This window comes from Cannabis sativa, chromosome 2 (assembly GCF_029168945.1).
Source record: "Cannabis sativa cultivar Pink pepper isolate KNU-18-1 chromosome 2, ASM2916894v1, whole genome shotgun sequence".
In the NCBI taxonomy this organism is placed as follows: domain Eukaryota; kingdom Viridiplantae; phylum Streptophyta; class Magnoliopsida; order Rosales; family Cannabaceae; genus Cannabis; species Cannabis sativa.
The window spans coordinates 18,015,549-18,037,844 of record NC_083602.1 but is presented as its reverse complement, the minus strand read 5'-3'; the positions used below and the strand labels follow the sequence as shown (position 1 = coordinate 18,037,844).

Here is a 22,296-nt window from a genome sequence, read left to right as displayed (position 1 = left end):
TCTGAGAGTTCTTCTGGATGTTAACCTGCCTATTATGAGGGGTATGAACATTAAATTTATTAGGATGGGGCGTGAGTTTGTTAAGTGGATTGATTTTAAATATGAGCGCCTGCCTGATTTCTGTTTTTTCTGTGGGAAATTAGATCATACAAAAAAAATTTTGCCTTTCTTACAGAGATGTGATGAGCTTCTGACTGAGCCTTTGTGCCCCTATAACATCTTACTTAGGGGTAAAGAAAAGATTACTAATAAGACCCAGCATTTCCAATATCCCCATCCCCCAACCATTACTATGGTTAATTACCAGCCTGTGAATCTTAATTTGCCCCCTCAGCACTTCTCTAATCAGGCCATCACTTTCCCTTCTTTCCTAAGTCTCAATGATCACTTCACTGGTCCTTTTGCCTCTCCTTCATCTACTGATGTTCTTATGATGCCCACTCCTTTGAATCCCAACTTTTCTGTTGTTTCCTCACAATCTGTTAGACCCAACTTTGACATTTCCTTGCGACCATCGGCTTTTACAGCCTACTCCACTGATTCTTTAATTGTGGCTATTATGGTTGACCAAATGCATGTTTCTTCTGCTGGCCCTGCTAATCCTGTGTCTCTATCTGAGATTTCCTCTTCTGTTGGTGATTCTGCTACTGGTGCTAACTCTTCTCAAGGTCTTACTGACCCTGCTGTTCGTGGGAAGGGCTTAGCTTCTGCCTCCGGTGTTAAGAGACCTTCTTTCCAGCCACATCATGTTGTGGTTGGAAGCTCTGTGAGGTCCCAACTGAAACGCGCTCGTGCTGGTGACAAAGAAGAGGAATCTTCTCTTGCTGGTGATAACTTGGAACAAGCGGGTGTTGCTATGCACACCCGCCCAGAAAAATGAGTGTGTTAAGTTGGAATGCACGTGGTTTGGGAGTACATGTGCATTCAGGAGGCTCTCCCTGCTGGTCAAGGATCACTGCCCTGATATTGTTTTTTTTTTTATGGAAACTCGATTGCCTGTTATGGCTGTGGATCGTGTTAGAGTAGCTCTAGGTTTTGATAATGGTTTTGAAGTCCCTAGGAAGTATTTTGGAGGACTTCTTCTTTTGTGGAAAGCTACTGTATATGTAAATATTTTATCCTATTCTAGTAATCATATAGACTGTAATATTAACTTTAATGATAATGAAATATTTCATTTTACTGGTTATTATGGTTCTCCTACTGCTTCTAATCGTTTGTTTACTTGGAATCTCTTGGAAAAAACTTTCTCTAATGCCCCTAATCTTCCTTGGCTTATTATGGGAGATTTCAATAGTTTTTTGTTTTTTGATGATAAAATAGGGAGTAATTGTTGGAAATTATTTTACCAGGATCTTAGATCTACTCACAAGTATGTTGATTAACACCTTAAATATGAACTTTCTAAAACGATGAAATAAACACATATAAAGTTTAGTAAACCTTACATTGGGTGCAGCGGAATAATATGACTCCTTCCGTTCAGATATCTAGCCCTTGATTCCTTTCTGTAGTAGAGCATTATCAATATCTGAACCTGGATCTCTTTCTCTGAATCTTTAGTGCTGAAACTCCTTGCTGAAAGTCTTTCTTCACGATCTTCCTCACTATGATTGAGGTATCACTTGCTGTGTGTGGGCACTACTCTAACACTAAGAATTTCGAAATCCTTAGGAAGAAGAGAGAGAGGGAGTGCTCGGCCAAAGATAGGGAGAGAGAGAGGCTCAGTATTTTTGAATGAAAAGTCAGAAGAAAAGTGTGTAAATTTCCTGAAGCCTTCACTATCTATTTATAGCATTCCACTAGGGTTAGGTTTGAATTATTTGGCATTAAAATAATGAAAATATCAGAGGGAAAACCCTCCAAAAGTGGTCGGCCATACAATGTGGATTTGGGCCTCACTTTTTGCAATTTTTCAGTTTTATCTTTTCTGCATCCGATTTTCTCAAAAATGCCAATTTTCAAATTCAACCATTTAAATGCCAATTCTAGCTATTTAATAACTATAAATAATTATTAAATAATATTGTCATTTATCATATTTATTAATTGAACCATACAAAGTATCATAATTAACAAATATGCCCCTAAAACTCTTTCTTTTTAATTTTGCCCTTACTTAGTGAAAAATTCACAAATAGACATAGTCTAATTTGAGAAATATAATTGATTAATCAAAACCAAATATATGAGTCTTACAAGCAATATTATCTCAACTAGTGGGGGGACCATGGGTCTATATAACCGAGCTTCCAATAAGCTAATCAAGAATTTATAACCTAAATTCACTGACTTATTAATTCTTCGTTGAATCCACGCATAGAACTTAGAATTGCACTCTCAGTATATAGAATGCTCTATATGTTCCACCATATAAACACATCATTAGTTATCCATTGTTATAATCCTAATTTGATCAATGATCCTCTATATGAATGATCAACACTGTAAAGAGATTAGATTACCGTTACACCCTACAATGTATTTAATCCTTAAAACACTTAACCTCGTATAAATGATATTTTAGCTTATGTGAAATGAGATCTCCACCATTTATTTTCGTTTGGTCAAGCTCGAAGGAGATCATCCTTTACTTACTATTCGACAAATAGAAGCTATAGATTCCATGTTTATGATAGCGCTCCCACTCAATTGCACTATCGTGTTCCCAAAATGTACGTATCACCTTGACCCAAAAGTAGGCTTAACTAACAAATCAAAGAACATGAAGAGCCTCTCGAGATCGAGCCTAATCATAACAGGATTAAGATCATTTGATCTAGGATCAACTAGGCGATATTGACTTGAATAGATATTACGGTAAGTTTAATAAATCTAAGTCAAAGTTCAATATCGGTCCCTTCCGATGCATACTTCATGCATCCAACCTGAGCTTTACTTTAACCAATGCTCTGGAAAGAACATAGCATTTCTCCAAATGCAAGTAAACTCTGTTGTAGATTATCATATCAGTAAAACCATGTGTCTGATAAATCTAGGAAACTTTATTCACATAGTCATGTTTACTTTCCAATGTGTTGACAACACAATAAACAGGATCAAGTATGTGAAAAGGGTTTCAGATGAATTCATACATTATGTACATATAATCATGAAATAAATCATGTGAACCATGCAACATTAAATGTTATTTCTGATCTATATTAATAAGTAAATCTGATTATATTAAAATGAGTTTTTATTTAGGGCATAAAACCCAACAGTAATTACTATAATCATACTGATATGGAGAAATTTGCCCAATTTTTAGATAAGTTCTGTCTTTCTCCCCTTCCTTTTGAGGGGGAGAAGTATACTTGGCATAATCGCTCTGTGCATGAGCGCCTTGATTGGGCTCTGGGATCTGAGTCTTGGAGGACTCTTTTCCCTAATGCTAATTTGCATCACTTGCCATTTTATGGCTCCGATCATCGTCCTCTTAAGGTTTTCCTTCATGAGTCCATTGCTTCTAGTTTACATCCTTTCAGGAAGCGGTTTCAATTTGAAAATGTTTGGCTTCAGAGCCCTGTTTTTTATTCCACGGTGCATGACTCTTGGATGAATTCTTCCAGGGCCTCTTCTCATGAGAATGCTTTTAGTGAGTTTCTTTTTTGCCAAGATGCTTGTGTTTCTGCTCTGAAGTCCTGGAACAAATCAACTAAGATGATGTTCTAGTCTAGAATTCAGGATACTCAAAAAGAGATTGCTAGGCTTCAGGTCTCTGCTTCTAGTAGTAGAGAGTCTGCTCTTAGGGTCCAGTATCTCCAGTCCCAGTTAGATGCTCTTCTTTATAAGGAGGAAGTTTACTGGAGGCAACGATCTCGAGTTAATTGGCATAGAGCAGGTGATAAGAATACTAAATTTTTTCATAGGTTTGCTTCTCATAGAAAGAAGAATAATACTATTAAATATTTAAAGGATGATTTTGGTAATAGTACTAATGATCCCGAGGCTATGTTTAGTATTATTTCTTCTTTTTTCACCAATCTTTTCAGCTCTGAGGGTTGTGATGCTGAGGCAACTAATCAGATATTGGATTGTTTAGGGCCTCCCCTAGATGTGACTGATATTGATTATTTGGCTAGCTCTTATACAGCTCAAGAAGTGAAACAAGTTGTTTTTAGCCTCAGGGGATAAAGCTCCTAATTTGGATGGTTTGAATGCTTTTTTCTACCAAAAAAATTGGCATACTCTGGGAGCTAGTTTTGTTAATGCGGTTTTAGATTGTTTAAATAATGGGGTTGATTTTTCGAATATCAATACTACTCCTATAGCTTTAATTCCCAAAAAATAGCATGCCAGCTCTTTAAAATATTTTCGGCCTATTAGTCTTTGTACCACTATGTATAAAGTTATTTCTAAAGTTTTGGCGAATCGCCTTAAATCGGTCTTGGACAAAATTATCTCTCCTTTTCAAAGTGCCTTTGTTTCTGGGCGTATCATTTTTGATAATATCCTTATTGCCCAAGAAATAATTCATGCTATCAATAATAGGTAAACGCGGCTGGGCTGTTCTTAAGCTTGATATGGCTAAGGCCTTTGATCGTGTTGAATGACACTTTTTGGAAAGTTTAATCTTCCATTTTAACTTTCCTGTCAATTTTGTTAACTTAATTATGAAATGTCTTACTACTACTAAGCTTTCTTTTCTTCTCAATGGTGATGTTCGTGGGTCTCTTAAGCCCTCGAGAGGTCTTAGGCAGGGAGTTCCTTTGTCCCCTTATCTTTTTATCCTATGTGCTGAAGGTTTATCCTCTCTTCTTAGAGTGCGGCAGGAAGCTCATATTCTTAATGGTATAGCCATCTCTAGACATGCTCCTGCCATCTCTCATTTATTTTTTGCCGATGATAGCCTTTTGTTTTGTACTGCTGATAGGAACTCTTGCTTAGCTCTTCAGGATGTGTTTAATATTTATTCTAAGGCCTCTAGGCAGGCCATTAATTTCTCTAAGTCATCTATACTGTGCAGGATATTCATGCTCTATTTTTTCAAACTTTTAACCTTGAGGATCGACCTTTTGGTTGTAAATATTTAGGTCTTCCTCAGTGTCTTACTCGATCCAAATATCACTATTTCACTTACCTCTGTGATAAAGTTGCTTCTGTTCTTAGGGGTTGGTCATCTAAGTGCTTTTCTAAGGCTGGAAAGGAGGTTCTTCTGAAAGCTATAATTCAGGCTATTCCTGCTTATGCTATGGCTTGTTTTAGGCTTCCTGTTAAAATTAGTAAAGGTATTGAGGCTGCGATGGCTAGATTCTGGTGGGGTTCTTCTGGGGAAACTATTGGAGATCCTGGAAGCTTCTTTGCCAGTCCAAATTTAGGGGTGGTTTGGGGTTTAGGTCTCTTGTGCATTTCAACCAAGCCATGCTTGCTAAGCAGGCTTGTCATATTATGCAAAACCCTACTTCCTTGCTTGGTCGGATCCTTAAAGCTCGATATTTTCCACACTCTTCTATTCTTGAGGCTGTCCTTGGTCACAGTCCCTCATTTTCCTGGAGAAGCATTTTATGGGGTAGGGACCTAATGGCTTCTGGGCTTATTTGGAAAGTGGGTAATGGGTATGGGATTCATACTTTGGATGATCATTGGCTTCCCAATCATTGACATAAGTTTTTTACCTCAAATGATCCACCTCCTTCTTCTCATTCCCTGTACTACTTTATTACTGATTCAGGTACTTGGGATGTTGGCAAATTGCAGTCTTGTTTTGATGAATCCATGATTTATGATATCCTTGAGGTCCCTGTTTCTGGAAGTTATGGTCATGATAAGCTGATTTGGGAAAAGGAGAAATCTGGATGTTTTATTGTCAAATCTGCTTATCATTTGGCTTTCTCTAATCAGGACCTTCCATCTTCTTCTTCATTTTCTGATTTTAAGAAGTTTTGGACAAGAATTTGGTCTTTAATTGCCCCTCCTAAGGTTAAACTTTTTGTTTGGCGTTTGTTATCTAATGCAATCCCTGTGGCTCATTCTTTGTTTAAAAAATGTGTGATCAATTCCCCTTTGTGTCCTGTTTGTAAGTTGGAGAATGAGACTATCAAGCATGCTCTGCTAGATTGCTCCAGGTCCAGGAAAGTTTGGCGATATTCCAGGTTTGCTGCTTATTATGATGCTTTTAAACACTTGGGTATTGATGAGTTTTTTCTTGGTTTTCTACAATCTTTGGACAAAAATGATATTGGTATTTTGTTTTGTTTCATTTGGGCTTTATGGAATCAAAGAAATAATTTTGTTCTTAATCAGCATACTATTCCTCCCAAGGAAGTGTATGATTGGAGCCTTAACTTTTTCTTTAAGTTTTTGGATGCACAGCAACATCATGTCACAGGTTCCAATTCTGCATCCCCCTCGACTTCAGTACAAATATCTAGTTCTAGGGGGCTTAAAATTTTCACAGATGCAGCTATTGACTCAGTAAATAGGAGGCACAATATTGGAGTGGTGGTCTTAGATGCTGATAATGCAGTCAAGGCCGATTTTTCTACTCCTTTCTCTGGTTTGGTGCCGCCTGCTGTTGCTGAAGCTAAGGCTATTTTTCAGGCAATTCAATGGGCTCAGCTGATTCGCCTTCCTGTAGATGTGCTGCTGACGGATTGCAAATCAATAGTGGATAGGCTTACCTCTTGTAATTGGAATAATAGTGTATTGGATGATATTTTGATAAATGTTAAGAACTTGTTATCTTTTAGTCCAAGGCTAGCTATTTCTTTTGTTCCTAGGAATAGTAATGTACTTGCTCATAAATTAGCTAAGCTAGGTCTTGGATTAGATAATGAGTTAGTTTGGAATGGTTCTTTACCTTCCACGTAGCTTGTGGCTTTGTTTGCTTTGTACTGCTGGTTGTTTTAATAAAGCACAAGTTCTTTAAAAAAAAATATATATTATAATTAGGGATCCACAAGGGGCATGGAATGACCGTAGGGGCATGGAATTGCGATAACTATATTATGTAATGATCTTGATTCTGTTATCAACTATTTCGATAAATATATTATGTAATGACGGTGAGGTCAAACAGTTTTTATTTATGCTTTTTTTCAATCATAAATTAGGGATCCACAAGGGGCATGGAATTGCGGGGAGTGCTCTCGTCCTCATTCCCATTAACAATTCTAATCCCTATTTCTATCTTATTCCCTCTTATTCTTCCTCGAGAACGTGATGAGAAATTCCCTAATAAGAAAATAAAGTTTATTTTAAAAATTTAAATATATAATATTAATAAATAGTATAAAAATTAAAATATTACACATTGTTTATTATTATATACTAATTATTATACAAAAACACAGCTTAAAATCAAAATTAATTTATCTTCTTCCTCCATACTCAAACCTTCAAATCATTCTTTGTTAGGATTTAGGTCTTGAAAAGCCTATAAAGACATTATTGTTTATAAATATTAGTTGAACATTTTGATATATACTTGAATATTAAATATTTAATAATTTATATATAAATATCAAAAAATTCCTTGTTCATATTGTGACTTGTATTGTACAAAGAATTAAGATCACTTAGTCATGAATAAAATAGTCTGCAACATATTAAAGTTAAGGAATCTTTAATCAACGGTTGCTAGTACGGTTCAGTGATGAGGCAATCTCGATTCGAATTGATGATGTAGTATGACATCTAAGTAGGGTTGTACAAAACAATTTGTAAACCTCCCAAACCAAATAACCCGCCCAAACCGAACCGATAAAAATTACAAACCAAAATAACTAAAAAAAATTACAATCCGCCCAATCTGTTAATTGGGCGGGTTGAAAATAGGTCCAACCCGCCCAATTAAATCGAATAACCCGACCAACTCGACTTTGGCTTTTTTTTTTTTTACTTTTTAGTTTTTATTATTTATAACATAAATGATTAAATATATAATAATATAAAATTATATACTTAATTGTTAGTTTTAAAGTCATATATATTGTATTGTGCTTTGGTGGAATTTGATATTTTTAATTTATCTTTTTACTTTTTTTGACTTTGAAACCAAAAAAAAAAAAAGTTTGACCGGTTTGGGCGGGTTAACCCGACCAAACCGCCTAGACCGTTGGTCGGTTTACAATTTTTTTTTTTAAATTGGGCGGGTTGCACTTAAATTTTAGCAACCCGAACTTTAGATTTGATTAGAAAATATATAGGATAAACTGCCCAAACCGACCGATGTACAGCCCTACATCTAAGTGAAGGTGATGTATATAATAGAGATTATTTATGACATGGACCGATATGCAATTAAGTTATCTTTATCAAATATGTTGTTTACTATAAAGACCTAATTCATATTATAATGATGATCAATAATAGATTGGCTTAAATCTTGAGTAATCATGAATTCTTGTTCACGTTATTAGTTTCTTTGATTCACTCGTTAAAGTTTCCCAAAGAAGAATGATTCTTACAACTTCTATTTTGGGAAGCTAATAATGTGGATGCTTGGAAACTTGATTTAGAAATATGGAATCCTAACTTTCCTAATGAATCGAATGTTGGAACCTATTTATCGAGATGTTCGGAAACCAAATTAACGAAGAGCTTCAAAAATTAAATAAGTAATTAAGTAATATAAATGGAGATTTTTACGTGGTTTGGGTGTTAACGAACTCTAGTCTACAAGTCAATATATTGGCCAAACGGCTTCATATATTATAAGTGGGTCTTACAAGTTGAAGAACCGTAATTTTTGGCTATATTTCCTCACTTGAGTTTTTCTAGCTTAGAGAAGAAGAAACTCTAAAATCTATAAAATTAATCATCTTCCTGGACGAATGTATAACGGGATATTTATAAGTTAGGATCCAGATCCAGGCATACCCGTGGCCTGCTAGTGTTACTGTGAAAATTAGGCCCACTATTAGGGTAAATACATAAAATACATGACTTTAAGGCCCACTGTAGGATTTTGGCTCGTGGGGCAAAGGTTTCGTACGGATGGGATCCACACGGTCTAAGACAAGTGTCACGCATGGGCACTACTACAGTAGACAAAGATGTCAGATAGGCGTCGTTGGACAAAACAGGGTGTATTCCTTTTGGTGTGCACGCACTACCATGTTCTGACATAGGAGACAAAATCTGATTGGTGGGACCAGGCGTCAGAGGTCAGCCACGTCACCCCTCAAAAGGCTTTCGGAGGTGCCTCTTGGAATTCCCCTCTAGGTGCATCCCAAGGCTCATCTAGAGGTCTTCACTTATTACATCTTTTGGAAGGCTAGAAGCCTTCCAGATCTGGAGGAGCCTCGTCTTCTGAGGTGAGGCTTTTGGGCTTCAAATGGGCTCGAGCCCATCCTCCCTCTAGATTGGGTCTTCCTACGTGGAAAGGTTTTGACCTAGGCCATTCTCGCTTAATCATACTCTGTAGAGATACCACGTGTCACCCTTCCAGAAATACGGATAACATTTACACTCTAAGCTTTCGGGACTTGAGAGTGGCAGAAGCTTGCAGTCTTTCTTTCGAATTGCCTTAAACACGTGGAAAACTTTGGAAAGGAAAAGATCATTTCATCTTGTATGCTTCAGAATGTGGAAAGTTGGGGACTTTTAGATTACATCTAGCATTGTAGGTGTGTCCGTCCTCTTGGTTTGTGAGTTCTATGGATCTTAGGAGAATATGTCTACTTGGGGTATCGTGGTGACGACTGATTGATGTCAGCGCGCATATCAAGGTAAATATCTACGATGAAAAAGCCTCAGTTCTAATGAAGTGTAATGAATGCAATCCCTCTGACTCTTTAACTGTTGGATCAATATTGTGTTTTTCGAGATGAAATCTAAGCCCTTAATTGGTGAGCACTCCTTAACTGTTGCAATCCCCCCATGCGATTTGGGGGTTTTGGGTAAAAAATTAAAATTGAGTCTTTCATAAAAAAAATTAAAAAATACTCCATAAACTCTCAAATAGGTACCACAAAATTAATTAATTTTTTTTTTCTTGAATTTTTAGGGTTTATTTCACAAATACACAAAAACAGCAAAAAAAAATTACAAAAATACAGTTTCACTGAATTTTAAATATTTTCACGATTTTTTTGATTTTATTTACAGAAAATACGGTATTTTTATGTTGTACTCATGTTAATTTGTTGTTAATTTTTTGTTATCTGTATGTTATTTTTGTTGTTATTTTGATGTTATTTAGATGTTATTTTCATGTTACTTTTATATAGTTTTCTTGTTATTTTCGTATTGTTTCTATTAAAAACTATAAAAATATATGAAAAAAATTCTTTAAACATAAAATATAATTTTTTTACAAAAAATGGTGCCTTATATAATTATTTTGTTTAAGTACATATTTATTTTTATATAAACATTTATTATGTATGTTAAACTTTCTATAGATTATGAGCTAACAAAAACACATTAAATGCTAATCTTTATTACTCATAATCATTAACCAAGATCAATATTTATTTAGAGCATCAAATTCATAAATACACATACCTCCCAATCCATCCACATGAGTCATTTTGCTTTAATGCCTCCAACAAGAATCACCAACAAGTTCTCAAGATTGAACCCAAACCCTTAGAGCCACAATGTGGAGCAATCCCTTCTTTTCTTATTACCATACACCTTAAAACCACTCTACCATCAATAACATATATATATATACATCTCATACCCTTATAACCCTAAGGGGTTACTCACTAATAGGACTTAAGTGGTCCTTTTATGGTATACTATAATTTAATGGGCCAATTATAATATAAATGGTGCTCTCATGTGCCTCTAATACATAATTAATTCATCAACCATCCCATTATGGTTATGAACAAATATTGGGCACATAGTTAATGATTGTGTTTATGTATTAAGCTTATGATTATATTAGTCCACGATATTAATTCTAACATTCTCCCACTTGGACAATATAATTAATCACCATAACATTGTCTACCACACATAAGGTAACCAATTAAAAACATACATAATATCATATCGACGGGATACATATGTTATGTATGAATTGACCTTGAAGACATTTTAATTCAATAACAATCAAACCAAACATGCATGAGGTACAACAAAATTGAGACTATGCCCATTCATCCCCTTTTGTACCTGTCACTTCAATAAACAACACATATATGCATGAATATGTCAACAATAACTAGAAGTGACTACAATATCATTATGCGTGTTCAAAACACAAATCATAAGCATTCCATACAAGATACTAGCATGTTCAATACATAATAGAAAAACTCCCACTGAGCTCAACAGCTAGGCTTCTAACAATCCCATTTGAGCAACATGCTCCAAAAATACACATATGGGTAAGCCTTTCGTTAGTGGGTCTGCTAACATGCCAGTGCTAGGCATGTATTCAATGGAAATAAGAGACTCTGTAACTTTCTCTTTAACAAAATAGTACTTTATGTCAATGTGTTTAGAACGGGAAGTACTTCTAACATTTCTAGAGAAAGCTACTGCTGCGGAGTTATCATAGTACAATTTCAGCGGCCTCGAGATAGAGTCCATAACACCCAATGCTGAAATGAAGTTCCGCAGCCATATTGCCTGACAAGTAGCCTCATAACACGCCATATACTCTGCCTCCATTGTTGAGGATGCTGTGAGTGTCTGTTTGACACTTTTCCACAAAACAGCTCCTCCAGCCATTATGAAAATGTAGCCTGATGTGGATTTCTTATCATCCACGCATCCTGCATAATCAGCGTCACTAAACCCAACTATATCAAGAGTGTCAGCTCGCCGATAAGTCAACATATGATCCTTGGTACCCTGAAGATACCGCATGACCTTCTTAGCTGCTTTCCAATGGCTAAGTCCAGGATCACTCAAGTATCTACCCAACACGCCAACGACAAAAGCGATATCAGGGTGTGTGCATACTTGAGCGTACATCATGCTACCCACAACTGACGCATAAGGAACCACTTTCATTTTAGCTCTCTCTTTATCATTTTGTGGACATTGGCCCTTTGAGAATTTATCACCTTTCACTATTGGTGCCTTTCCAGGTGAACAAGTATGCATATTGAATCTTTTCAAAATCTGATCAATGTAAGTTCTCTAAGACAACCGAAGAATACCTTTAGTTCTATCCCAGAGGATCTGTATCCCAAGTACATACGAAGCCTCACCAAGGTCTTTCATATCAAAATGGTCAGATAACAATTTCTTTATCTCAGACAACAGATTTTTATCATTAGAAGCAAGCATAATATCATCAACATACAATACCAGGAAGATGAAGTTGCTCCCACTGACCTTCATATATATACATTGATCAACTTTATTCTCGATGAAACCATTTGCAATGATAACTGCATCAAACTTGAGATACCACTGTCTCGATGCTTGTTCAAGTCCATAAATAGACTTATTGAGCTTGCAAACCATATGCCCCTTGCCAGGCTCCTCAAAACCAACAGGTTGAGTCATGTAGATATCTTCATACAAATCTCCATTTAGAAAAGCAGTTTTCACATCCATTTGTTCAAGTTCCAAATCAAAATGAGCAACCATAGCCATGATGATTCGCAAAGAATCTTTGGTAGAAACAAGTGAGAATGTTTCTTTGAAATCAATACATTCTCTCTGGCTATATCCTTTAGCAACAAGTCTAGCCTTATACTTTACTGGCTGCCCACTTGAATCATATTTAATCTTGTAAACCCATTTGCATCCAATGGGTCTACAACCTTTCGGTAGGACAACTAAATTCCATACTTTGTTTCGGGACATGGAACTTGACTCATCTGTCATTGCATTCAACCATAACTTAGATTGAGGACTCCTCGTGGCTTTTTGGTAGGTAACTGGTTCAGAAGCGTCTCCCACATCATAATCATGTTCTTACAAATAGACAAGGTAGTCATCATGAATAGCAGGTTTGCGAGCTCTCTCTGATCTTCTGAACACAACTTCATCACCCTCAATATCAGGATTTTCATCTTGCATATGATTCTGAGGTTCGTCATGAGCTTCTGTTGGAATTTGTTCAATCACAGGATCAATAGTAGGAGCGGAAGCGGAAGCAACAGGTACAGAGACATAAATACGTTCTTCCCTGAACACAATTTCTCTTGACCCTTGACTTGAACCAAATTCATCTTCAAAATAGACAGCTCTATCTGATTTTATCACCCTGGTGGTGTGAGAAGGACAATAGAATCTAGAACCCCTCGAACCAATAGTGTAGCCTACAAAATAGCCACTAATAGTCTTCGAATCAAGCTTTTTAGATTGTGGGTTATAGGGCCTTACTTCAGCTTTACATCCCCAAACATGAAAATGACGCAAACTCGGTTTCTTGCCTGACCACAACTCGTATGGTGTCTTTGGGACATACTTGCTAGGTACTTGATTCAAGATATAAGCAGCAGTCCTTAATGCCTCACCCCACAAAAATTCTGGCAAGCTAGAATGAATCAACATACAACGTACCATGTCAAGAAGTGTGTGATTCCTTCTTTCAGCAATTCCATTTTGCTGGGGTGTCCCTGGCATTGTATATCTTGCATCAATACTACATTCTTGCAAGTATTTGGCAAAAGGCTTGGGGTTCCTTCCAGTTTCATCATAACGCCCATAATACTCACCACCTCTATCAGAATTGACAACTTTAATTTTCTTTTCCTTTTGAAGCTCAACATTCGTCTTGAAAATCTTGAAAGCATTTAAAGATTCAGATTTTTCACGAATGAGCTCAACATGGCCATATCGGGAAAAATCATCGATGAAGGTGATAAAGTATTTATAACCACCCATAGCAGGTGGAACAAAAGGCCCATAAATATCAGTATGGATAAGCTCTAACACATCTGCACATCTGTCTGACTTACTTTTTCTAACCTTGGCAGTCAACTTTCCTTTTATACAATCAACACAGGCAGTAAAATCAGAAAAATCAAGATCCTGAAGCACACCATCTTTCACCACTCTTTCCATTCTATCTCTAAAAATATGGCCTAAACGTTTGTGCCAAAGCATGGAAGATTTGAAATCTGATCTTACAGGTTTAGAACCAACAACAGCATTAAGAGAAGAAGAGGATGGACAAGAGGGAGAAGTAATAGGAACAACATCATGTAAATCAAGCTTATATAAGTTTCCACATAAAGTTCCATTTCCAAGCAACATAGAGTCACGATACAAAGTCAGTTTTCTAGTTCCAAAATGAAGACAATAACCTAGTCTATCCAAAATAGATACACAGATCAAACTCCTCCTAATAGAGGGTAAATAAGCAACATCATGCAACTCCAAAAAATGCCCAGTATTCAGCTGTAGATTAACAGTCCCAAAAAATTCAACTCTGACTTTAGTATCGTCTCCCATGTACACATACTCCTCCAACCTACTCGGCCTTCTTCGACTTGTCACTGCCTGCAAAGAATTCGTAACATGAATTGTAGCACCAGTATCTAACCACCAAGTGTTTGAGGGCACATCAATAATATCGGATTCCAAACAAACCATCACAAGACAATTACCTTTCTTCTCTAAGTGAGCTTTGAGCTTTTGGCAATCAGCTTTCTTATGCCCGAAGCATTGACAAAAGTTGCACTTCCCTTCAAAAACTCATTCTTATGACCAGATGAAGAAGAGCTTGCTTGTCCATTTCCCTTAGGATTGGTGGCTTTCTTCTTATGAAACCTTTGGTCATTAGAGTTGTTGGGAGTGAACTTTCTCTTGTGAGAATTGTTTAGATTGGTCACCGTGGAGATACTTCTTGCTCTCCCCTTTTTCATGTCCTCTTCTTCTTTGGCAAGAATAGCAGTCATCTCCTCAATGGTCCACTGCTCCTTTTGAGCATTGTAGCTTGATCTAATCGAATCAAATTGAGAAGGAATGGTTTCCATTACAAACCACACCATGCAATCCTCACCAAGATCTAATCCCATGCCCTTAAGCTTCTGGTAACAATCCATGAGCTTGTCAATGTGAGCTCTAATGTCACCCGTATCAGCATAATTAGTGCGATGGAACAAAGTTAAGCACTCATTTTTCTCAATCTTTGAGAACTTTTTATACTTTTCCTTAATAGCAACAAGAAAATCTTTTGCATTTTCAGTTTGAGGAATACTATCACGAATGGACTCATCCATGTGATACCTCATAAGCATCAAACAACAACGATTGGAATGCTCCCAATCCTCATAGGACTTCTTGTCCTTTTCAGTGGCATCATCAGCGGGTTTAGGCGGTGCATCCATTCTCAAGGCCAAGTCCACTCTCATAAGAGTCAAATTTAGCATGAGGGATTCAACCCACTGCTTATGGTTGGTTCCATTTAGCGTTAACATGGCAGAGTTTCTTGGAACACTTAAAGCTGAATGAGAAACAAGAGCAATAACCATTAAATGCATGTTATAACAAAATCATGTCATTTGTGCTCTTTCTCTCATAAATAAATGATCGCAAAATAACAAATGATCATCATGTATGCTAGAGTTCTTAGACAAAATTAATAACGTAGAACTCATACACAGGTAAGAACAATCTATTAAATATTATAATCAAATACATTAATTTACTATCGAAAGGATAGATAAATTGTGATTCATAATATTTAATAAATTTTCTTCACCATATTAAGCATTCTTAGCAAGCAATTATTATTGATAGGATAATTAATTATTTATAAGGATCTTAATCTTATATGGGAGGAAGATACAATATTTAAATAAATTAATATTTAAATGTTCCTCATTACCAAACAATTTTCCATGCTTAATCTTACGATAGGTAAGAAAATAAGCACTAATTGTTTAAATAAACATTAATTTATGCCATAATAAGATAATATTAATAACTAAGATTATGAATAAATTCATGAATCAATATTATGCATAAAATAAAGATGTGGGAATGATAGAATGTTAAAAATGGAAAAAATTGGTGAAAAATGGTCCAAAAATTGACCTTGCGTGCGCCCCCACGCTCCCGCCTTTTTCCTTTTTGCTTTTTTTTTAATCTGACGTACGACGTGTTGTTTATGAAAAACGACATGTCGTTTGGTGAAAACGACATGCAGCTGGGTCATAAAGTCGTTTTTCGCTGCAAAGGGCTGAGACTCCATTTGTACGACACGTCGTTTTTTGGAAACGACATGTCGTTTAACCCGAACGACATCCAGAGGCCCAATAAAACGACATGTCGTTTTTGCTCGGTGGGGGCTGAACCAAAGGGCGTACAACATGTCGTTTTTGCCCGACAGTGGCAAACGACATGTCGTTTTCTGTCGTCCTTGTCACCTAAAAAACCCACACACGGGTCCGCGGGTCTGCAAGCCAGATCGGCGCGACCCGGTTCGTGACCCGACCATATATACCACCTCTGGCCACCAAATCCGGCGCCGTTTGAGGGGTTTTGTTCCATTTTCAACCCTCTATTATTTTCCAATACCCATTTAATTCAAAAAACTCAAAATAATATACCAAAAATGGTAAATCCGAAATGGGTATCCTCTATTGTTAAACTTCCATGTACCTCAATGGAAAATATAAAAAAATGGTTCCCAAAACATTTATGAACACATTTAAAATTATAGAACTCATATTTATACAACATTAACATATTAATCCGAAAATAATTATCATAAATTTCAGATTTGAAAAAAAAAGGGTTTATGAAAAATTTGAGCTCTAAAATTAATAATTTGGCTCTTGATACCAATTGTTAAACTTTCTACAAATTATGAGCTAACAAAAAACACATTAAATGCTAATCTTTATTACTCATAATCATCAACCAAGATCAATATTTATTTAGAGTATCAAATTCATAAATACACATACCTCCCAATCCATCCACATGAGTCATTTTGCTTTAATGCCTCCAACAAGAATCACCAACAAGTTCTCAAGATTGAACCCAAACCCTTAGAGCTACAATGTGGAGCAATCCCCTCTTTTTTTATTACCATACACCTTAAAACCACTCTACCATCAATAACATATATATATACAGTAGAACCTCTATTTAAGAATACTCTATTTAAGAATAACCACTAATTTGTTATAAAAAAATCAAGTCCCGATTTGGGCCAGTTATAAATAAGAATAACCTCTAAATTGTAATTAGTTATACATTTTCTAAGTCTCGTATTAACAAAGTATACTTCTATATAAGAATAATTACATCTTAATAAAATCTTAATAAAATATATACATGTATTTTGTAAATTTATTTATGTAAAATTAATAATTTTATTTTAAATTATAATACATGTATGAAATTATATTTACTCTAAAATATTTCTATTATGATATAGTATTAATGATTATTTATTGTTATTATTGTTACATTGATATTTTTTGGTTTTTTTAATTTTTTTTTCTAGTGTAACTCTATTTAGTTATAACCTCCCAATTAGAATATAATTTACTTGGTCCAAGTGCATTCTTAGATAGAGGTTCTACTGTATATATATATATATATACATTTCATACCCTTATAACCTTAAAGGGTTACTCACTAATAGGACTTAAGTGGTCCTTTTATGGTATACTATAATTGAATGAACTAATTATAATATAAAGGGTGCTCTCATATGCCTCTAATACATTATTAATTTATCAAAGTTAATGATTGTGTTTATAGTATTAAACTTATAATTATATTAATTCTAACCATGTATACATACATATATAATAAAATGGATGATAAAGAAAAGAGCTAATATAAAAAGCATAATGCGACCCAAGGCCAAGCTATCATATGCTTAGACAGATCCTCTCCAACCGCTCATATTTTCTCGATCTACACACCAGTCCAGGTCCATGAAGCAAGGTACATCTCACTAGTGTTTCCTTTTGCTCCCAATAAAAAGTTCCCACAAAGTTTATCTATTGTGTTTATGATTACGTTCTTCTATATTTTTTATTATTTTTTTTTCGTATTTTATATTTTTGGTATTATTAAAAAAAAATAGGCATTTTCACAATTTTAATTTCTACGAGGGCCGCAAGTACTACAATAGGGCCCTGGTAAGGTTAAGGCCTCTAGGCCGGACTTACCGGTTCATTCTAGGGAAATAAATATATAAAAGAACGTTCTGGAACTTCCTTTCACCAAACATAAAACTTAACCCTAACAAATACTAGCTTTCCTTATCCGCATTTTCTCCAAAGAAAAACTCAGATAAGCAAACTCCTCACTCTTCACTCACCTCGATAACCACTTCATTCTTTATCGCTTTGAATGGCCTCGGCTAATGCTCTTTCTCCGGCGTCCATTTTCTGCTCTCCCGTGAAGGTAGTACATACATTTTCATTTTTCTTTTGTTTATCGGGAAAAAATGTAGTTTGACAGCAAATGTGTGTTTGTCTTTCGAAAATTTGGTTGACTTTGCTTTTCTCTCCTTCTTTCCCGGATTGTTTTTGCTTGTTGGAGTCTTTGGTTGGTGGTGGGGATTATGCGTTATTAGAAATGGAAGCTGGGTTTAAGGGATTTTAGCTCAAGTTGTTTGAAGAATTCAGGAGTGTTGAGCCTTGCATATAATTCTAATCTCGTTTCATATGGGAATTCTAGTCTAAATTGCTCTATCTTAATATTAGATAACAGTATTCTTAAGTTGCTGTTTTTGTGGTTCTGGGTGTGTATGAGTTCAGAATTATCTAATATGTTTCATTGTAGCAGGGTTTGAGTAGGAGGGTTAGCCAGCAGCAGAGCAGTAGGTTGAACTACAAGCAATCTAGCAGACGATTTGTTGTTAAAGCTAATGCGAAGGACATAGCCTTTGACCAACACTCGAGGGCTGCACTTCAGGCAGGCATTGATAAACTCGCTGACGCTGTTGGCCTTACTCTTGGTCCTAGGGGTAGTTACCTTGTCTTTGTTCTATTTTCTCTCCTATCATATCATCTCTTTTTTCTTTAGTATTAGAATTTAACCTGTATTTGTTTTCCTTTAATCAATTTTTGTAGGGAGGAATGTTGTTTTGGATGAGTACGGTAGTCCTAAAGTGGTTAATGATGGAGTTACAATAGCTCGTGCCATAGAGCTACCTGATGCTATGGAAAATGCTGGAGCAGCTCTCATCCGAGAGGTTCGTTCTATTTGTAAATCTAATTTTTAAACTAATCTGAGCTGTGTTCTTGGTTGATTTGAAATATGCTGACTTATTTTACATATGGGATGTATTTAGGTTGCTAGTAAAACTAATGACTCTGCTGGTGACGGGACAACAACTGCATCAGTTCTTGCGAGGGAAATAATTAAGCTTGGGCTTTTGAGTGTTACCTCTGGTGCAAATCCAGTGTCCCTTAAGAGAGGGATTGACAAAACTGTGCAGGGTTTGATAGTTGAGTTGGAGAAGAAGGCTAGACCTGTTAAGGGTCGTGATGATATCAAAGGTAATGAAACTTCATTCACTTTTCTTTATTTGCTTAAGTGGACAAGTTAAACAATCTAATTGGAAAAATGTACGTATTCTTTAATTTGTTTATCTTTCTTATTGCAGCTGTTGCCACCATTTCTGCTGGGAATGACGAACTTATCGGAACAATGATTGCTGATGCAATTGACAAGGTTGGCCCTGATGGTGTTTTGTCTATTGAGTCTTCGTCTTCATTTGAAACAACTGTTGAAGTTGAAGAAGGCATGGAGGTTTGTGTTTATTAACTTTGAATTGTACTTTGGTATTATTATTTTTTATTCCAATCTTAGCTAAGTACATGGTGGTTTCTGATTTTTTTTTGCTTCATTTGATTTGCAGATTGACAGGGGTTATATTTCCCCTCAGTTCGTTACTAACCCAGAGAAATTGATTGCTGAATTTGAAAATGCCAGAGTCTTGGTGACCGATCAGAAGATTTCAGCTATTAAGGACATAATTCCATTGTTGGAGAAAACCACCCAATTGAGATCCCCTTTGCTTATAATTGCTGAGGATGTGACCGGGGAGGCTTTGGCGACTCTTGTTGTGAACAAGTTGCGAGGCATATTGAATGTTGCTGCCATCAAGGCTCCTGGTTTTGGTGAACGGAGAAAGGCTCTTCTTCAGGATATTGCTATTTTGACAGGTATGCAGATAGACTGCCTGCTGAAACGCTTTTCGTGAATTTGTTAGTGTACATAAGTTCAGTTTGCTTATGGTAATGGACAATTTGTTCATGTGTGTTATTTCCTAAATACCAAGTAATTGAATTGTCACGTCTCAATTTTTTATCTGTGAATCTTGTAGGAGCCGAGTTTCAAGCCAGCGATCTGGGTTTGCTTATTGAGAACACCTCAGTGGAGCAGCTCGGTGTGGCAAGAAAGGTGACCATCACTAAGGATTCCACCACCCTCATTGCCGATGCAGCATCAAAAGATGAGTTGCAAGCTAGGGTTGCTCAGTTGAAAAAAGAGTTGGCAGAGACAGATTCTGTTTATGACACTGAGAAATTGGCTGAAAGAATTGCCAAATTGTCGGGAGGAGTTGCAGTCATAAAGGTGGGAGCTGCCACAGAGTCTGAGCTTGAGGACCGCAAGCTTCGTATTGAGGATGCCAAGAATGCAACTTTTGCAGCTATCGAGGAAGGAATTGTACCTGGTGGTGGTGCCGCTTTAATTCATCTCTCTGATTCTGTTCCTGCAATCAAGGAGCAACTTGAAGATGCTGATGAGCGGCTAGGTGCTGATATCGTGCAAAAGGTAATTATATATATATTATTGGATATTGTTTTCATATATAATTGCAAGTGGTGCATTGTTTTGCTTAAGCTGACCCTGAAACTAATTTGCAGGCATTGTTAGCACCAGCTTCATTAATAGCTCAAAATGCTGGAGTTGAAGGTGAAGTAGTAGTGGAGAAAATCAAATCAAGTGAATGGGAGGTCGGTTACAATGCAATGACTGACACATATGAAAACTTGGTTGATGCCGGTGTTATTGATCCAGCTAAGGTTACAAGGTGTGCTCTTCAAAACTCGGCTTCAGTTGCTGGAATGGTGCTGACCACTCAGGCCATAGTGGTGGAGAAGGCTAAACCCAAGGCACCCGTGGGCGCTCCACCACAGGGACTTACTGTCTAGAAAATATGAAGTTTCTTAGCGAGATTTATCTTTCCTTCTAGGCGTGGAGAGAAGAAGAGAGTTGACCAATGTGGTGGTGCATTCTTGAATATGCTCGCTGAAATGAAATATGTTGAATGGAATGTGCCAGCTTTTTTGTAGGGAGAGACATAATAATCGATTGTTTCTATCAATTGTAATGTTAGGTCTTGTAATGTTATATCTACTTTGTTCGTTACCGATTGCCTCAAAACCGTCTCACAAAATTGTCCTCTACTGGCTCTGCCAACTTTTTTTTCTTGTTTTTTTTGGTTATTTTACTTTCATTAAAATGCATAATCACTTCAAATAAATATTAGAAAAGGGAATCATAAAAAAAATTGTATTTACAGCAATTGGTTTTATCGCTATAGTTTTATTGTTACACAATTGATGAATGAAAAAGCTCAGCACTGACAGTGCTCAGCTTGTCTATTTATGATCAAATGCCGATCATTATAAGGAAATGAAGAACCAATTCAAGGATTACACGTATAGAGTTTGTTACAACAAAAAGGCGTAAAGCAAATCCCTATTCTAAACAGTATTGGCATAGGGATATTCTAGAGCAAAGATATTTTGACAGCAATGTGGCAGAGGTGTGACTAATTTGCCCTCGTTGCAACAGTAATTGCTTCTTTGAGGACTAAAAACCTCCTATCATCTGACAACATACCAGTCAGTCAGTATCAGAAAAACCAATGAGAGTTAGATGATCATTAGGGGTTATGTGTAAACCATATAACAGACATAAAAAATCCAATTCTGAGCCGTTTCATGCTGCAGATTTTCAAAAAATCTAATTTTTAACTTAAATCCACCCAAATCTCACACAAAGCTTCAGAATACCTAAAAACATTATAATAGACATAACTAACAAAAATTAATACCATCAAGGCTCAGAATCCAAATTCATTATTAAAGGGCTAAGTAAACCTAGCTCAAACTTGTTACTGTCCACCAAACAATCATAAGATAGCTCACACAAACTTAAATCAACTTTAAAAACTCAACTCTAACAATACCAGGATCTAACAGTAGCTAGAACTCAAAATTGCATGTGAAAACAATTTTTACTTGAAATTTCAAAGAAAAAAAGGAGGAGAAGCTTATCTTGAGCTGAATTCTCCCTTACTCAATGAAATCCTAGCTAGAAACCCCTGAATTGGTAATAATTTGAAGAGAAACTAATTTTCTCTTTTGGTTTTTCTTTGGCCGAACACAAGGAGAGAGAAAGAGGGTTTGGGAATTTCCTTGACTTCTTTCTTTGTTTTGG

The 22,296-nt window shown here is 36.2% G+C and overlaps 3 protein-coding genes across 3 annotated transcripts; 2 read left to right on the top strand and 1 right to left on the bottom strand.

Annotated features, from left to right (window-relative positions):
* The first annotated feature begins 3,246 nt into the window (after positions 1-3,246).
* LOC115719974 (uncharacterized) lies at positions 3,247-4,137 on the top strand. The gene is made up of 3 exons (XM_030649143.2): positions 3,247-3,598; positions 3,701-3,872; positions 3,996-4,137. The coding sequence occupies exons 1-3, from the start codon at positions 3,247-3,249 to the stop codon at positions 4,135-4,137; spliced, it is 666 nt and encodes a 221-aa protein (XP_030505003.2).
* A 7,098-nt stretch (positions 4,138-11,235) lies between these two features.
* On the bottom strand, positions 11,236-12,012 carry LOC133034167 (secreted RxLR effector protein 161-like). Its single transcript, XM_061109202.1, has one exon. The coding sequence runs from the start codon at positions 12,010-12,012 to the stop codon at positions 11,236-11,238; it is 777 nt and encodes a 258-aa protein (XP_060965185.1).
* Positions 12,013-17,947: 5,935 nt separating this feature from the next.
* LOC115721093 (ruBisCO large subunit-binding protein subunit alpha) lies at positions 17,948-21,234 on the top strand. The gene is made up of 8 exons (XM_030650337.2): positions 17,948-18,240; positions 18,625-18,805; positions 18,912-19,033; positions 19,133-19,340; positions 19,448-19,593; positions 19,703-20,009; positions 20,171-20,622; positions 20,715-21,234. Exons 1-8 carry the CDS (start codon positions 18,187-18,189, stop codon positions 21,000-21,002), a joined length of 1,758 nt encoding a protein of 585 aa, XP_030506197.1. The 5' UTR covers positions 17,948-18,186; the 3' UTR covers positions 21,003-21,234.
* Positions 21,235-22,296: the final 1,062 nt, after the last annotated feature.

Excerpts from the sequence above, each read along its gene's own strand:
- LOC115719974 (XM_030649143.2), top strand. The coding sequence starts at position 3,247 with ATGGAGAAATTTGCCCAATTTTTAGATAAGTTCTGTCTTTCTCCCCTT. Across the intron at positions 3,599-3,700 it reads TTCTCATGAGAATGCTTTTA|AGATTGCTAGGCTTCAGGTC; the intron begins GTGAGTTTCTTT and ends ATACTCAAAAAG. Across the intron at positions 3,873-3,995 it reads AATACTAAATTTTTTCATAG|CTCTGAGGGTTGTGATGCTG; the intron begins GTTTGCTTCTCA and ends CAATCTTTTCAG.
- LOC133034167 (XM_061109202.1), bottom strand. The coding sequence starts at position 12,012 with ATGCATACTTGTTCACCTGGAAAGGCACCAATAGTGAAAGGTGATAAA.
- LOC115721093 (XM_030650337.2), top strand. The coding sequence starts at position 18,187 with ATGGCCTCGGCTAATGCTCTTTCTCCGGCGTCCATTTTCTGCTCTCCC. Across the intron at positions 18,241-18,624 it reads TTTTCTGCTCTCCCGTGAAG|GGTTTGAGTAGGAGGGTTAG; the intron begins GTAGTACATACA and ends TCATTGTAGCAG. Across the intron at positions 19,034-19,132 it reads GAGCAGCTCTCATCCGAGAG|GTTGCTAGTAAAACTAATGA; the intron begins GTTCGTTCTATT and ends GGATGTATTTAG.